This window comes from Carex rostrata, chromosome 4 (assembly GCF_964058835.1).
Source record: "Carex rostrata chromosome 4, lpCarRost1.2, whole genome shotgun sequence".
NCBI lineage: Eukaryota > Viridiplantae > Streptophyta > Magnoliopsida > Poales > Cyperaceae > Carex > Carex rostrata.
The window spans coordinates 8,321,909-8,340,088 of record NC_135921.1 but is presented as its reverse complement, the minus strand read 5'-3'; the positions used below and the strand labels follow the sequence as shown (position 1 = coordinate 8,340,088).

At 33.8% G+C, this 18,180-nt stretch overlaps 2 protein-coding genes across 5 annotated transcripts; one reads left to right on the top strand and one right to left on the bottom strand.

The window, feature by feature from the left end:
• Positions 1-665: 665 nt before the first annotated feature.
• Positions 666-2,547, bottom strand: LOC144553038 (cytochrome P450 77A4-like). The gene has a single exon (XM_078301109.1). The coding sequence runs from the start codon at positions 2,428-2,430 to the stop codon at positions 886-888; it is 1,545 nt and encodes a 514-aa protein (XP_078157235.1). The 5' UTR covers positions 2,431-2,547; the 3' UTR covers positions 666-885.
• A 12,440-nt stretch (positions 2,548-14,987) lies between these two features.
• On the top strand, positions 14,988-17,897 carry LOC144552390 (uncharacterized). 4 transcript variants are annotated; one of them, XM_078300399.1, is made up of 3 exons: positions 14,988-15,127; positions 15,620-15,731; positions 16,812-17,897. In XM_078300399.1, the coding sequence occupies exons 2-3, from the start codon at positions 15,639-15,641 to the stop codon at positions 17,694-17,696; spliced, it is 978 nt and encodes a 325-aa protein (XP_078156525.1). In that variant the 5' UTR covers positions 14,988-15,127; positions 15,620-15,638; the 3' UTR covers positions 17,697-17,897. The 4 variants fall into 4 exon arrangements, with proteins under 4 accessions (XP_078156525.1, XP_078156523.1, XP_078156524.1 ...); XM_078300397.1 differs by having other exon boundaries at positions 15,620-15,869; XM_078300398.1 differs by lacking the exon at positions 14,988-15,127 and having other exon boundaries at positions 15,137-15,731.
• The last annotated feature ends 283 nt before the right edge of the window (positions 17,898-18,180 follow it).

Sequence of the window (18,180 nt, the reverse complement as noted above, 5' to 3'; positions counted from 1 at the left end):
GTTTGGAGTTATGTTCAGATCTAAACTCTTTATTTGTTTCCAATAAAATTGGTGGGCATACAGCCATACAGCCATGCAGTTTCTTCAATATATATATTTCTCATGATTCATGATTCATTTTTTCTCTTCAACATGACTCAATTTAGCTTATCTTGAAATCAACAGACAATAAAATCATGACAGCTCGGCAATCAATAAATTTCGTTGAAGAATCGGGTGTTTACTGTACCAAAGGTAACAAGCACCGACAATGAAATCCTAATTTTTTTTTTGAGCAAAAATAGAGGTCAAGCCTTCATTTAATTGATAGAAAAGGTTTTGTTGCAATAAGATATGTACCAGAGTGCAAAAAAGGACACAAAAAGAAAGAAACTACAGAAAGGAAAATAAAAGTAGAAACTAACAAAATAAAATACTAAATCCAAAACCCAAGCTGAAAAGTTACTGAGCGAAAAAGCTCAGAAAAGAAAGCCCCCCAAACCCCCAGTAATTTAAAAAAGAAAAACGAAAATGTGGCCGGTACCAGTACCACTGAAATCCTAATGCGTTCTTTCTTCATTGTGTTTCCCCGTTTTCATTTGCACCTAGCTAGATTCACTTTGTGCAACTCTCGTAACTCCATTTAGTATCAGACATAATTAAGTGATATAAACAAAAACAAACAATGCCAATAAACCAAACAGACATCCTTAATTTACTAAGAAACTAAATACCAATCTACACCATATCCTTTTACATTCTTAAACTAAACTACAGGCTTAATTAATTAGCCAAAAAGAAAAACTGCAAACAAGTACTTTATGGGGATATTAGGAACTGTTTCCAGTTGATCCCCTAATATAATTAACCACACTTATTTCTCTTACATACATACCATACAATCAATCAAAAACAACATACCCTAGGCTTCACCATAGCAAGAAGTGGGGTGTTCATAACAACTGTGAACTCAACCTTATCCTTGAAATCCAGTGGTGGCTGTGACGGGTGGTTCCCCCACTCAAACGCCTGCACCATTCTTGCCACAAGCAATGCAATATGTGTGGTCCCCATTGCCAGCCCAGGACAAATCCTTCTCCCTGCACCAAATGGTATCATTCGGATCCCAGCTGACCCAGTTATGTCAGCAGTTTCGCCACCTGTCAAGAACCGGTCCGGGTTAAACTCATTGGGCTTGGCCCACAATTTTGGGTCTTCGGCAATTGTAGGGTAAAAGATGTCCAGATTTGCATCTGTGGGAACATCATAACCACCAAGTGTAGATCCTGCCTTAACTGCGGCGTGAGTCAGAGAGAAGTAGGTTGGAGGATGCTTTCGTAAAAGCTCCTTGACAAATGCCTGTAGGAAATGCATGTTCTCTGTATCCCTCTCATCAACCGGACGAGATTGGCCGACTTGTGTTTGGATCTCTTCGTACAGACGAGACTGGATCGATGGGTTATCGATAATTCGTGCAACTGCCCATTCAATGGCGGTCGCGGTAGTATCAGTGCCTCCATTGAGTAATTCAGAACAGAGGGTAACAAGTTCATCATCTGTGGGGGGTTTATCGCGTCCGTCAACTTGCAGGTCAATAAGCGAGTCGAGGTATGAGAATGGTGCGGCACTGGGGTCCACTGAGCAGTCCTTAAGGATTGCACGCCGCCGGTTGATTAGTGGCAGTATGGTTTTGACCTGTTCTTTTCTGGTTGCTAGCACCTTGGCCTGGTTCTTATAAAAGAAGGGACGGAGGAATGGCAGGTAGTCATCCATGCCAGCCCCGATAGAGAGCAGGACTTGCTTCATGACCGAATCGATGTGCACGATATGCGACTCGTCTAGGTCCAAAAGACCAAATGTCATGTCTAACAGAATGCAGAACACCGCGAAACGGGCATTGCGCAAAACCCAAACTGACTTACCGTCGGGTGACCCAGCTGCATCAGATCGGATACGTGCAATGAACCGGTCCATGGCACGGGCCCTTACAGGGCTGAACTCCTTCAGTCGTGTGACACTTAGCATACCGGATACCATGTTTCGGCGAAGACCCCGCCATTCAGGTCCATACACAGACGAATTGACAGTGAATTTGTTGGAGCTGAATATATTTCTGGTGTAGTTCTCAGCTGGCCGGTTAGCGAATTGTTGACCCTTCTCAATTAACGCCTCGTAAGCAAGCTCGGGGCTGCTTATCACGATCAGAGTTTTGACCCCCATACGGAGGGTCACGATCGGACCATATTCTTTACGGACGTCTCGGATGTAGTGGATGAAATGCTTGCCAGAAAAGGCGACATGAAAGAGGTTGCCTATGATGGGCCATCCCGGTGGGCCGGGGGGGAGACGGAGACCCCTGTACCGGAGGTTATAACGTAAAATTTGAACTAGAATGATAGTGAGAAAGGTGGCAACTAGGGATGCAATTACCGAGAGAAAGGAAACAGCCATAATGTGATCAAAGTGGTGGAGATGAGAATTGAATGTGTGTGTGTGTGTGTAGGTGGGTTGGAGTCAGTGTATGTGGAGGGGAGGTGGAGTGAGTAATTGAGGCATGAAAGATCGTTGTTAAGCGGTTTAAATAGAAGGGCAGGTGAGTTACTAGGAGGTCTGGTTCAGTACTCAGTAGCGCATCTACTACCGGTCTCATTAAATGCTCCACCCACGGGAAGACAAAAGCAGTGCCATATTTTTTATTGCTGAACGGCACCAACACCAACTTGGCAGCAAAATAGCAAATGCACTGTATAATTTAAAAGAAATCATACCCATAATTCCATGTACTTTACAACTAATTCTATATTTAGGATAGCCTAATAGATCTTTTGCTAGTCATAGTTAGGTCTCCATTTGCCAGTAACAGATATAGTACAGTGGAAATAAATCTGCTGTTAATCCTTTGAGATAACAGGACCTGTTATTCCTTATCTGGCCGTTTAATTTCGTTGAGATTTGTATATGATAAAGTATCTTTATTGAGATTGGCACATGAAAAAATTTGAATGGCTGGATGAAGAATAACAGGTTCCTGTTATCTCAAAGGAATAACAGCAGATTTATTCCCATAGTATAGTAATCACATGCATAGAAAAGCACACTAATTAGCAAATAAATAAATAAAAGAACGGTAAGATCTACCTGCTAAAGAAACATTAAAGTTTTGCAATTACAACATTCATGAAGAAATTAAACCACACTGGAATAGTAAGAATTATTTATAGCGAGAATAATTTGGTAATTTGTAAAATTTGTGATTTGAATATAATACGACAATAATTCATTTTTTAAATAAAATTTATTTATATAAATAATAAATATATATCTTTTCAAACAAATGCAAAATTTTAAAAGTTTCCAATAACAATGAATAAATTGTATATAATTCGTGCGTACTGCAAAGACGCTCATAATTACTAACTTTTCCATGAAGAATTTACTATTTTGTCTGATCAAAATAACATTTGGCTGGGTCTATAAAATCTTGCATAAGCAATCTTTAATTTTGAACAAAATACTAGTCATCTAACATTTGATATATATTGAGAAATTATATGCGTTTCATTATGAAGAGATCACCGCAAAATAGTAGTTGTGTAACATTAAAATGTCTGCTGGATCTGTGGGCTAAGTTATTGGAACGGCTGCTAGCAAGATTGCTCATAATTAAGTCATAACCCTTCTAATAAATTAGTAGGGTATAGCATTTTCCATCTCAGCAGGGAAATATGTTACATAGAACTATGCATGCTCAGATGTTGTAGTTTTCACTTGTACTTTTTATGGTGATCCTGAGTACCTCTAAGTGATTAATTGGTACAATATTTTTTTCTAAACAAATTAATCTGTAGGCAATCCCAACACAGTCACACAGACAAACCAGTCACAGCTGGTACCTAATTAAACCAGCATCCCCGCTGAGACGTAGTGTGTCTTAATTTAATATTTTATTCACCTGCGATCTCCAGTGGTGACATTGAGACAGTATCATTTTTTTTTTTTTTTTGAGAAAAAATGGGGGTCATTCCCACATTCTATTGAAATAAGAAAGTTACATAGAGCCGGTAACTTACTGGTAAAATAAGAAACAAATGCGAGCTCAATACATTTCAGCTAAAGAGACCGTGTCATTTAGTTGGGATAATAGTAGAAGATTGAAGAGAAAACTTGAATATAATATGTTAGATTTGAACAATGCATGTCCAATTTAATCCAAATTTGAAATTATTCAAATTAATTAGATTTTAGAGTTATTCTTCTCGTCATAGAAATTTCGTGTAGAATTCGCTAGCACAAAATTAGTCGCAATTTAGAACAGTGATTCTTCTCACCAGAGAAATTTCGCTCGCACAAATCACTGGCAGTTTATTACTTTAAAACTGTGAAGTATGTATTGTAAAAAATGTGAATCATGTACAAAAATAAAATAATTAAATAACAATTAGTAATATATCAGATGTTAGTGAAATTTTGAATCAACTGTTAGCTGGTAATGTTAGAGATCCATAGAACACTATATATCGACGGCCAAATTCATGACGAAAACAATATCCTCAATGATTAATTATTAGCAGGTTTCCAAAAAAAATATTATAACTCTGCAGTTCATAAAATTATATATATAATCCTAATTACTATTGCTGTTTGACTGTAACTGGTAAGTATCTGACTACCGACAGCAAAGAAGAATGAGCTAGCTGCAGTGCAGAAACAAAAGGGGACCTACAACATTTATGAGAATACTTGTTTTGGTTTGCAAACTAAATGCACTCTTCTCATTTCTTCTTTCTTTCTTTAACACAAGGAAAGATCGAAGAAATCAGCAGCATATATAAACTTGCATGAATCTCTCTATCTTATTTAATTTAATTACTTGCCCCCACTATTATATACCACAGATTAAAATTTATGTTTCTATAAAGACCGAACTTTGTTTTATTTATCAATCAATTAAGCAAATAGGGGCATGACTGCATGACCCCTATTCTTCTTTCAAAAAAAAAAAAAATATATATATATATATATATGGTTCTAATACACACGTCACCTTCCCACTAATAATGCAAGTTTAATAATAATTAATATAGCTCTTGATTTATATATCCGATAATTAGTGGAAATAATTACTATTTGTAACTAACTGTAATGAGTCTACACATAAAGACATTTAATTGGATAATGAGTGGTGTGGTGTAGGTCGTGTTGGTTTTGTGCTATATGTTTTGTATCCCGTCCAAAAGTAGTAGGATTCTTAATTTTTTTAGCCCACAATTAGTTAAGCATTTAAGTTTAAAACCACCAACCCACATTGTATTTAAGTAGTTGATGAGTTCTTCACGTTTAACAGTTTTAGTGGATATTTAATTCAATTTGAAAATATTTTGGCTACTTTTGCCTAAACTATAGTTTAATTAGAAGTATAAACAATAAATTACTAAACGATAAACAAAAAGCTCCTTATGCGCAAAATTAATAATGAGTAAAAATGTACGAGGGGTCCTATTAGAAGAAGCGAGTTTGATGTCAAATTACGAACACAACTCATTTTTTTCATTATTAATTCAAATATAAATTGCAAGCAAGAAAATTTTATAATAATATGCATTTGCATTGAAAATTAGAAAATTCGAGTAATTTGTTCTCCGTAAGATTAAGAAGTCAAAAGATCACCGGTTTATGTTATTTAAATTGTTAGTTTTTTTTTTACTTTTTTATATTTTACAAAATAAATTCAAAATTTTACGATTTGACGTAAATACATTATTTTAAAAATGAGAATATAAAAATATTACTTTACGATTTTTGACGTGAATGCATTACTTTAGAGTTGTGGTTGTTATAAAATAGAAGTTATCTGCATAATTTGTTATGACGTCATTTTTTTTTTTTAAAGAAAGAGATTGGTAAAAGTATTATTTTTTATTTGGATCAATAGTTATCTGCATAATTTGTTATGACGAATTACACAACAATTAATTCATTTCGAAGTTCGAACCAAACAAAATGGTACAGAGAAATTACGGGTCCAATTTTCGAAAATTTCAAATTTATTTGTTCCTCGCATGATGAGCCCAATGGCTTAGACCCTTTTAATTATTTCTTTCCTATCAAAGCAAGATTCGGTTCATTCTTCGTAAATGATAGAAACCCATAAATAATTAATTATTTCCATTACATGGCATTTACTTGCCTGTAAGGCGAAAAGAAAGGAAAAGCCATGGTTTTAGTTAATTTGGGATATGTTAGGGATAATTGTGAAATTCGCACAGGTCATGTTTGGTTGTGGACTAAACAGTGGAATAAGGGCTTTAGGTCTCACTTATTCCACTAAACGTGGTTTAATTGAGCCGAATTAAGACGGAATAAGCCGATCTTTAGGCCGAACTAAATTGGCCTAAACTAAACCACCTCTTTAAGTGGTTTAATTTTAATTGAGTATGAGACCTAATTTTTCATTATTTTTATTATTTTTAATCACTTTTTAAGAAATATAAAATAAGCAATTTTTTTTTCATTTGCGTATAAGAAAACTTATAACTTTATCAATTATAGAATCAATAATTTTTTTAAAATGGCATAACTTTCTAAATCAACAAAATATGTAATCTAAAAAATAAATAAATAAAATATTTTTTAAATTGTACTACAAAATAATAATTTTTTTGTCCATCAACCTAACACATTTTTGACAAATAAAATTAGTACACATATAACATTAATTAAATAAGATTCATTAAATACAATGTGTTTTTCTAAGATATAGAATTAATTTATACATAACTCGTTTTCTTGTACAATTTCTTTCAATCAAAATGAAAAGAAAAAAAAAATACAAAGAATAGTTTTATTGTTGTTATTACAAATTTTGTAGGACAAAATAATTTGTAATATTAAATCATGTCTTAAGCTATCAAATTCTTATCAAACTAGAAATAATTTAAGTCAAGGTATAACTTTAGATATCAATCAAATACGAATAATTTAAATCAACCTAAGTTGGAATAACCAAGTTAGGTCTCATTAACTTTAGTCCACAACCTAAAGCTCTTTTATACACATCTATTACTCCGCATGAATCATAGATGTGTATGCACTATGCAGTCTGTTGCCGTGTTTAAAATGTTATACAGTTATTTATATACGGATTTGAATATACAGTCATGCAGATATTTAGAAGTTAGATTATGATTTTTGTTAGGGTACCACATTTTGTACATTCAGAATTGTCTCCAAAACTTCAAAAATTCATATAAATTCACCTTTTTTTAGTTTTTAGGTTCTTTTAAATCAAAATTTATGATTTTTTTTATGTAGAATTTTATCATGAAAATTATTGTCCATTATTAGTGACTTTCAAGAAATTTGAATTTTAGGATATTTTTCTCATCTAATTTCCAAGAAAATAATGTGGTAAATTCCTTAGACATATTTCTATACTATTTAGAGTCCAATAACAATTCATTCAAACATTCGCATATATAAGTTCGCATTAAAATCCGCATATGCGATACAGTAACATTTCGCGTGCATGAACTAAAGACTCTGAATCCTCTGCCTCCCTGGGTGCAGGAATTTTCTACCCCCTCAGTCACTGCGTGTGGGGCCGGTCACTGTTAAAGGGGGTCGATCACTTTTAATTTTTGAACTGGGGCCCACCTTGGACCGACACATAGTGACTCTGGAGGTAGAAAATTCTTGCCCCCAGGGGCAGAGGATTTGGTTCCTGAACTAAACCACATTTTTAAATATTGGCTCTAGTAACGGAGTAAGTTTATTACAATATGAAAATTTAAGAATAAATCTGGCAGTCCATAGAAATATCAACTTTTTCTTCCCTACTTTAATAAGCAGTGGAGGATCTACTGTAGCACAGGGGAGGGCAGCCGCCTTTCCCTGAATTTTGAGTTTTAGTCAAAATAAATTTCTTGAATTTTGATTTGTAATATTAATTATAAGTTATAGGATCATAAATTATAAGTTGAGGTATTAGAAAATATAAGTCAAAACATTGTTTTTTTATCAAGTACCTAATTAGTTAATGGATTTAAATCCGATAAACTATTTAAACCCGATTCGATATTTTTTTACCCCCTGACGAAAATCCTGGGACCGCCCCTGTCAATAAGTATCCAATCTAACCAATAAAATATTATATTATATTGAAGATAAATTAATTTAACAACGATAACAATCCATTAAACTTTTTATTAAAAAAAAATATTTCCAAGAAACTTCTTTAAAGGTTCAAATTATTAGCATACAATCAATCTCCAAATGATTGTCAAATTACATTAAATGTGATAAACAACATATTTAAATTATAGACAACATATGAATAATTAAATTTATTCATTAAATATTCATTATGTTGCCCCAATTGCGAATTTATTATTCATTTTTTATTAAAGGTCATACAGTCCGGCATTCTTTTAGATGTTCTTTCAAGAATTAAACCAGCACTTTTGTGTAGAGAGACAAATTTGTGTTATTGTGCCAAGTTCCTAGTTTAATTGCTAATAATTATGATTGCCAATATTTTTTCTTTTTCAATAACTACTTTTTTGTCGCTAGCCAGCCAATACTGAAGGTTATCGGTGTCTACCACTAAAAGATATGGTTTGTTTTTTTTTGTTTTTTTTTAGTGTTTGTGTTGTTAGATGTTGATGTTTAGATGTGGATGTTTTTTAGATGTTGATATAGTTTGGATGATGTTTTGAATATAGAACAATGGGTGTATTTTACGTTTAAATTAATAAAAATTATACTTGATAGTCACTGTCAAGGTTTCAAAAAAATAACTACTCTTTTGTCACTTCTAAGTTAGTCAGATGTTGAGTTTTTAATTGCTATTTCCTTTTAAAAAAGAAAGGACTAGGGGTGTCAATGGGTACGATACGGGGAGGGTGGAACCATTTTCATACCCATACCCACTAAGAATTGACCTTACCCACGTCCGTTAAGAATTTGTCTTACCCTACCCTACCCATACACGTTATGATTAACGGGTAACGAAACGGTAGTGAGCGAATAACGAAAATACCAATATAATGGTTCGGAAAGCATATGGTCAATTTTGTCATTTGTTACATTCTTTCTTCTAACATTTCATTTCATCTCATTCAATTATTAAATATATATATTCATAGTATAACCTTGAGAAAGCTAACATGTAATGCAAAATTCAGACGCTAACACCTGAGCTGACATTAATGGATTACTTATTTAGACCAAACAATACATTATTGCCAGAAAATAAGGTGAGGATATATTTTCTTTGAAACATGGAATATTTTCATTTGTAGAATTGAGAAAAAGACAATAACAATGAATAAGGAAGAAAACAAGGAAATGAATTCGTTGATATATATGTCTCTAGCGTTGATACAGGCATACAACAATATGAAAAAAATAAAAAAAAATAAATTGAATATAATATTGATATATTTATATATAATATATTTCATATAATTACCCATTATCCAACGGGTACGAAATAACCTTTACCCGTTCCCATACCTGTTTATCTAACGAAAAAAAATATTTACCCATACCCAATAAACTAATGAAAAAAAAAAAAAATTATCCATACCCGTCTTATCAAATACGATACGGGTAGGGTAAACGGGTAAACGGGTAAACGGGTGTCATTGACACCCCTAGAAAGGACCGCATCGATCTAATTTAGAATTTAGGAGCTTTTGTTTTATATAAATCGATCCATTCATTTCAATTATATGATTCAATTTACAATAGCAGAGTTGAAAAAGTAAGCGATATCAATCGCGGGCCTTAAATTTGAGGGAGAATAATTACGGTGCCAGGATAGCATTTTTTGGATTGAGGTCGGTGGGGAATAGCTTTGCTCTGTTCAACTGTACCTTTCTAATAAATAACTAGTGCTATCGGATGCAATACTTCTGTTCTTACATAGAGTGCCCGGAAACTACTACTACTTGAGAAAAACTAGATGGGAGGATAGGCTTGTTGTACTACTAGTTCTAGGAATAGGTCATTTCTAGCAGTAAGAGTTTGTATTTACCAAAATAACAAGGGTTGGGAAAAGAAGTCTGGTCTTTGGATAGAGAGTAGAGGAAGGGACGGAATGGAAAGAAAAGAGAACTTTTCGTCGAATTATGTTTGGTTGATAAAATTATATCGGAGATGAAGAGTACAGGAGATGAAACTGTGAAAGGTTTAATCTTATATCATTGTAATTAATATAATTGGTTTCCCTCCCAATTTGAAATGTAATGGATGGAAAAAAAAAATTGTTGCAATTTCTAAAAAAAATAACACAAATGTCCAAATCTATATCTTACTAATATAATTTTCATACAAGTTTTTTACACAAACTTACAACAACTATCAAATTTCTCATTAACCTTTTAAATTTTAATCAATCAAACAAGAAATGAGAAGGAAAAAAAAATTAAATTTATTTTCTTTCATTAATCATTCAAACACAAAAAAAAAAATATTAATCTTCATTTCTATGTCATTCCATCCTCTTCTATTCTTCACCTCTTCTTCCTCTACTCTCCATCCAAACAGGGTGTAAGATGAGCGCTGCTGTGTCCCAACGGCCAGCGCCAAGTCGCCAACTACCTCTCTCTGGAAACATTGATTTCCGACACCACATTTATTTGCCCCAGCAGAATTAAACGGCCCATGTGAAGTACAGTAATTCTCTCGAGCGTAACAAGTACAAACTGGGCTCACAGTTACAGGCTTTAAAAGCTTTTGTCAAGGTAAAAAAAAAAAAAACCCAAAGACTTGAAACTGAAACGGTGGGCACCTCTGGAATTTTCTAACGGGCCCTACGTGTTCTTTCCTTTTACCTGATCGCGTTTTCTTTTGTGTATTTATTTTTGTTTAGTAGACTGGTCGTGATTCATGGAATTGATGGAATCATGGTTCATGTATGGGTTCGTACCATATGTGGAACCCACGTGTCAATAAATGGTATTCGGTGAGATATTTTACGAATATAAAAATCAAATTACAATCAAGTCGAATATATTAAGACCAATTAGTTAGTCTTAAGTTTTGGAGTTACAGATTACCGATCGATAGATTAAATATATTAATAAGATAATAAAAAGAGTTGGTGGTGAATTTGCTCTCGAAAGAAATAACAAGATTTTTCAGGTTCTTTTTTAATTTTCTGGTAGTATTTTGTTTTCATATTTGGATTTTATAGTTTTGGAATATCGTATGGTTGTAATATATATGAAGTGTGGATATCTAGTATTTGTTTAAGTCTTGCAATTTTATCATTATACGGTTAAATATGGACCATTAAGTATTTTGCACTTAGAATGTAAAATAAACGTATTTGATAGTTTTGATGTACAATTGTTTTAAAATTTTAATGCGTGCATGGATAACAACTCGCGGTACGCAATATTTTTCATACTCATAGTAAATTCTTCTGAATATTAAAATGATTGTGTAGTTTCACTTTCAACTTTTATAATATTTTTAATATTCAAAGTATCTCTTGTTAATTTATATAATTTTTATTCTTTGCATAATTATAATGAGGAGGGATTCAATTACACCATTTTATAGTGTCACATCTTGACATCATATGTTTATAAGTTATTTCTATGATTTTATAATCCAAATAGTCGATCCGAACCATTCAACGTGATCTCCATATCAAAATGTGCTTGGAGGCCAAATTTTATATTTTTGAAAACTTCTTAGTATTTATTTAGAATTTTTGATAAAAAAATATTCTTTAATGGTCCAGAATTGTCTAAAAATAACAATTTTGTACACATCTTAATAAATACTAAACAAATTTTAAAAAATATAAAATTTGGTCTCCAAACACTTCTTAATATGAAGATCATGTAGAATGGTTCGGATCGACTGTTTAAATTTTAAAATCGCAAAAATGACTTACAAACATGTGGTATCAAGATGTGACGTCACTATAAAATAGTGTAATTGGATCCCTCCTCAATTATAATACACATTACCATTGAGATTAACCGAACATATAATTGTTTGTAAAAAATCACAATAATTAATTGCATATTTATAATACACATTACCATTGAGATAAGACAAAGATATTTACATTCCACCAAAAAAAATGTTATACAGAGATTAACCGAGCATATATTTGTTTGTAAAAATTTACCTGAATTAATTGCATATTGATTAGTTACTCAATGGCAGGCAATATGTAAAATAAGTGTCTAACACCCGATTAACCTCGAAGCACGTGCTAAACAATATATTGCATAAATGTAAATAAAGCAAGAAGAGATAATACTGCCCAAACTCAGAAGGTGGGAGATGCAGTCTGGTTACTGTTGAGCCACCTGGCTTATATAGTCTTTTACATCATTATTACAACCATAATTCAATAAATGTCACGGAAATTTTAACTGGTTTACAACTACTATCTACAATTATTGCTTTTACCATTTTATCACAATTCATATTTTCCGAAGTGGCAATTGTCAAGTGTGTGAGGGACACATCACACATGGATATCTACAGAGTACTAAAGAGATGTGTAGCATAGAATCCAGGGTATTATTTAATTTTATCCCTACTGACAGCTCTGCAATTCGATTCTGGGATTCAGATCTGAACATCTCTGCACTTCTTCTCTTCTGTCAGATTTGATTGGGTTCACGAGGTTATGTTTATTCTTGCTGCCTGTACCTGATTTACTGATATCTTAAATTAATTGATGTAGTTTAGAGGTATTGATCAGTGATTTGTATCGTGTAATTTGGAGGGCGTTAAGATGTGACTGGGACCAGATGACGAATTTCGTACAACAGTACAAGCTGAAGCGGTGAACAGGCAGAGACGCAGAGTTCTTACATTGTGTTTTTCTAGATTGCTATTATATTTTTTATTTTTTTTTAACAGAACTCGATTCATCAAACTATTAAATATTCACATATCCATACTCTGAAAAAAAAAATTAAAATTAAATATATAACATTGTTTCGAAATTAAATGCATGACTTGGTCTGCTAGATAATTCAACGAGCTATTTACGTGGGCAAAATTCAGCAAGCTATTTATGTGGACTTTGCCTACTGGATCTTTTAGCGGTCGGATTTAATATTTTTATGTATCTATGTAATGTAAGTGTGCTTGATATTCAATTTGGACGTCTCAAATTTGATTTCCGTTTCCAGCAATTTATGATTAATTATTTTTAATTTTAATAAAAATAATAAAATCATGTCTTCATCATGACATGAACACAACCAACTAAACTTTTGTTTGGGTCAAACCGCCCGTAAGTATATAAGAGTATAAGAGTTTTACATCTGAAAAGTTACATCGTAGTGTTTACAGTATGTATCATCAGAATATTAAGTTGAGACATAAAATGAGATAACGAGTGTTTTTGAAAATATTCAGCTATAAACTAACTAAAAACACACGGGATATATATATTATGTGGACACAAATTTAATTATCATTGCTTGATTGTAATGAATAAGAACCTAGTGATTTTCTCCGTGCGCATAGTCTGTCATATTCCTGCTAACAGATGACACCAGATCAAACCCTTCAGGTGCATGAACCATCTTTTATTTTTCAAAGTCGACACCAATCAAAGATATATATAGTGCAGAAGACACTAAATCAAACTAAACCGGAACTATAAATCAACCGACAATCAACGAAACCACCACAACTTTAGGAACAACCTCAATGGTCAAGTTAAGCTAGATCGTCAGCCCGTCCAGATTTCAAGTTTTGAAACAAAGAGAACTGTCAGCCCGTCAAGGCCCAATTTAATTTTCAAAAAATCATAGGCGTAAAATTCACTACAAAAAGAAGGGAAATCAAATATAATAAAGTCGAGCACAACACTAGGCCGAAAGATCCAACAATGTACATGTTTAAATCATAAGGGCCGTTACGGAGCGAACAAAAGGATCGTCTCATACAAAAAAATTTACATAGCTTTTGTGGAAGTGATTATAGGCTTATTTTTGGGTTGCTCAAATCATTCTCATTTCTGCTGTTATATCTTTTTTGAGGTCATAAAAAATTGAAATTATGAAGGCACTACTCCAGTTAAATCCTCTCAAAATACATTGAAACTGAAGTTTAATTTTCTTTTAATTGCGATAAACTGGCTAGTCTCCATCCTAAAATACGGGATGAATTTAAGAGGTTAAAAGTCCATATGAACTTAATCTTATTAAGATGGTTGTTGAGCTTAACTAAAAACATAGTTAATCGACTGCAAATATTCAATATGTTGAAACTGATCTATTTCACGAATAATGTGTTTAGAGAAAAACTAAGGTGTGATGTGCTTACCAAGAGGAGTTAGTGAGCACACCTCCAAAAGACTATAGGATTGATTTTGATCTACGAATCCAAATTGTTAAAATTCAAGTATTTCGTGAGTGATGTATGTACATGCAAAAAATTTAAAGTTTTAAATTCACTTAGTACATGTATATACACTAATACTATACTTTATGATTTTAGCAAATAAAATTTCCCACTTAATTTTTTATTTTAAATCATTTATACACATAAAAAATAAAAATTATTCAAAATATAAATAAAATCACAATTGTATATTTTACATAAACAAATAATAGATAAGAGTAAATAGGAAGAAGAAAGAGAGAGGAAATAAGTGGGTCCATAAGGACATTTTGTTAAGAATTTTAGAAGAAAGATATTTTGTTCTACGTTTTAAAAAAGAAGAGTACTTTATAAAATTTCGCAATAGATAGATTAACACAAAATATTATACTAAAATTGCCCTTCCAGAAATCAAAGGGTGTAATTGATTCAAACATTTTTTTTGTTAAATAGTTGATAACTTGATATCCATGAAAGCATCACTGTAAAATCATATATGACCAGCTATTTTATCCTGAATTTGATCCATCCTTTGATAGCGCAAGGTAGAATTATTAAATTCTGTTATTTTAATCTCACACGTATTTTAAAGCGGTTTCTCTACATCTTCGATAGGCACCGAATCTATTGAGCGGCAGGGATTAAATCTGTTCTCGTGGACTCACTCCCAAGTCCCAACTCTCGTGGTCGATCGATTTTGCTCGCCAACCTAACCCTAGAGGCGATTTGTCCAAGCAAACCTCTTCCCGCAAACTCTAATCGGCGTCTCCGCCTACAGGTCTCTCTCTATCTCTTTCTCTCTGTCTCTCTCTGGCGCACGAGCGCGCTCTTCCACAAACTGAAGCTCTTGCGTGATGAGGATTGTTCGGGCGTTGTTCCAGGATAATCATCGGTTTCTCCGTTTAGCTTCCTCTAACAGTTTCACCACTGATAGATAGTCTGTCATTTTTGTTGTGCCAAATCAATTTAGAAGATTAAGAAATTTTCACAATCATATGCAATTTGTTAGTACCTTTTTATCTGGTGCGTGTTGATTCACGGTGGTCATGATTTCAATTTAAGCCCCTTTGAAATTCACCGTTCAATTTGTATTCTGTTTTTTACTTATTCGTTTGTTTTTTTTATAAATGAAAAGTTTTTAGAGGCCTGCCTTCAGTATAGGTTTAACTCAGAAGCACGAAACTGTACTATTGCTGTACGTAAGCCACACCTGATCCATCTCTTTTGTTTAATTGCAAAATGTTAGACTTTGTTGCTATGTCATGTGCAGGTATCTCAGAATTGCAAAAATGGTGAAATGCCAGTACGATTGGAATAGTTATGTGAAGGACTTCGAGCCTTACGAGTTAGAAGAATATTATTGTCGGATACCCCTCATGGAGGTATTTGCACTTAAGTTTGATTTTAGTCCAAGAAAAAAAGCAGAAATTTTGGGTAAGATAACAATTATGGACTATCCTGATGTGCACACGATCTTTAGCACATCAACTGACCAAGGCTTCCTTGTAATGGATTCAGGGGTACAAATCTATAGCCAGTTTCCGTTTTATGCTTTATTTTACTCACACACTTGTAGCATCCTCAGTCACACACCTGCAGTCACATGCTTGAGGAATAGATCAACAGGGGGGAATGGGATGCCTAACCTGAGGTTGTATCGTTCCTATTATTACCAACCAAGGAGAAAATATAGAATGAGCATGGGGTAATAATTCCATATTAATCCAAATTAATCCATATGCTCCCATTTTCAATAAAATCCCAGCTAAGAGCATACATGTAGTATAATGTGCTTCTCCGTGAATATCAGGTAACCATGTATGCAAGGGTATAATTGGCAATTTGATAGCATATGCAATAATAAGCCGATATAAAATGTGATTTCTAATACGGTAGGATATGATTGATTAATTAATCATTCAAAATCTAGTACTGGTTTATTGGAAGCATACAAACCCATACCTAGAACTCCAGTTAATAAAAAGATATATCCTCCTGCTGTGTATAAAATGAATTTAGTAGCCGAGTAAAGACGCTTCTTACCCCCCACCCCCCACATGGATAAAAGTAAGTAAATGGGAATTAATTCTAGTTCCCACATGATAAAGAAAAGTAATAGATGGAGTTCCTTTTGACCATGATTTTCTGAGTATAATAAGATTAGGTAATATCTTCATTAGTATTTGTTGTGATAGTTCCTCTTGATGTAAATCTAGTTCAAATGGAGGATTCAAGACAATTGTCTTGAGAGTTTGTAATATCTCATTTTTTAGATTGAGATGGCTACTGCTGTGTCCAAATTATCTGAGTTGCATGAGGCTTTTTATATCTTTCACCCACTCTTATTATTACATATAAATATGGGGATCACACATAATGATATATGGAACTAAAAATTACAAGTTCCATAGAATTTTAATTCCATTATTTAATTAAAGCACCTCTTTCGTTTGATGCCACAGAAATTTACAGAAGTGAGTGGAGAAACAGAACTACCTATAACTGCGATTGGTCCTGTTGACATCAAGTTGGATCTGATTGACAAATCCTATGGAAACTTGGAGTTGGAACGGAATTTTGGTGATGAAAAAATAGGAAAGGAGGAGGGAAAAGAAGAAGAAGAAGAAGAAGAAGAAGAAGAAGAGGAAGACAGCGAATCTGAGAGTGAAGAGATGACAGCCGCTGAGCTAGCAGAAGTACGTAAGATAACTAATCTTTGGGATGAAAATGATGTTTTCTACATGTCCACTGATAAGCTGTTGCGCACGAAGCTCACCACCCAGTGTTGCTCTTTAGAGATCATGTATGCAGTGTATGAGGATGGGAGGTCAGTTAGTGTGGAAGTCACGTTTGCCGGTTGGAACCGTAGTTATTTCGCTGGGAGTTCAAGAGGGCAAAGGACAAGCCGAGGTGCCAATACCTTCTACCAACCTCACCCTGACATTGACATGTCAGATGGGATGCATGTTTTTGGGCAAGTGACAGCTCGCAACACTTTACTCACTCATCCGGATGCTACTACCACTCTCTTTGGCAAGACGTCTGATGAGTTTTTCATGATTAAGCTTGGCGATCTCATTCCCTTCTCAAAAACTTTTGTGGCTTTCCCCCGTAAATCATCCCTTCTACTCGATATAGATCTCAGGTATGTGCCCCGCAACATGCATCCGGATGAGTTTATAGGCCACAAGGTCCCTCCATCAGAATGGTTTGTCAAGACAACTCTGGAGATCACCAATCAGCATTGTCCTTATTACCGCTTCGTTGTCCATGATAATGGCCCTGCAAAACTATTTGTTGATGTCATTTGGTCTGAATTAAGCATTGAAGATCTGATGCCGCAATAAGGGGTTCAAGTGGAATGGATAGCATGTGTCAAAGCGCCGTCCTTGTTCCTAGTTGATCCTTTTTTTTGGTTATGCATCGGTGTCACTAGCTAGGAAAGTTTTGTGTATGTTTTTATATAGGAAACTTGTTGGTGCTGCGCTTCTTGTCCTTTGCTTGTAATTGCGAAATTAGAAATTAAATTTGTGTTTTGCTAGGCTTTATATGGGCCGTAAAGATGTATGAGAACATGTTGACCCTCGACCCATTTCTGATGGGCTGATAAGAGAAACTAGGCCCAAATATTTTAGAATGGGCTAGAATTGCATAACGTTATCTGCTCATTCTTCTCCAGCTGGGCTTCATATTAACTTCTATTTGTTCACCTGGATGTTTAAGAATCAACACGTGCCAATTTATGAATTCCACGCTTTGGCAATTGGCAACGTTTATTTCATCTCTCTGTTATTTGTAAAAGAATAAACAATTTACAATTATCAACCTATA

Bases quoted from the DNA above. Each gene is read 5' to 3' on its own strand.
- LOC144553038 (XM_078301109.1), bottom strand. From the start codon at position 2,430: ATGGCTGTTTCCTTTCTCTCGGTAATTGCATCCCTAGTTGCCACCTTT.
- LOC144552390 (XM_078300395.1), top strand. From the start codon at position 15,612: ATGTGCAGGTATCTCAGAATTGCAAAAATGGTGAAATGCCAGTACGAT. The intron at 15,870-16,811 runs GTACAAATCTAT...TTGATGCCACAG, and splicing joins TCCTTGTAATGGATTCAGGG to AAATTTACAGAAGTGAGTGG.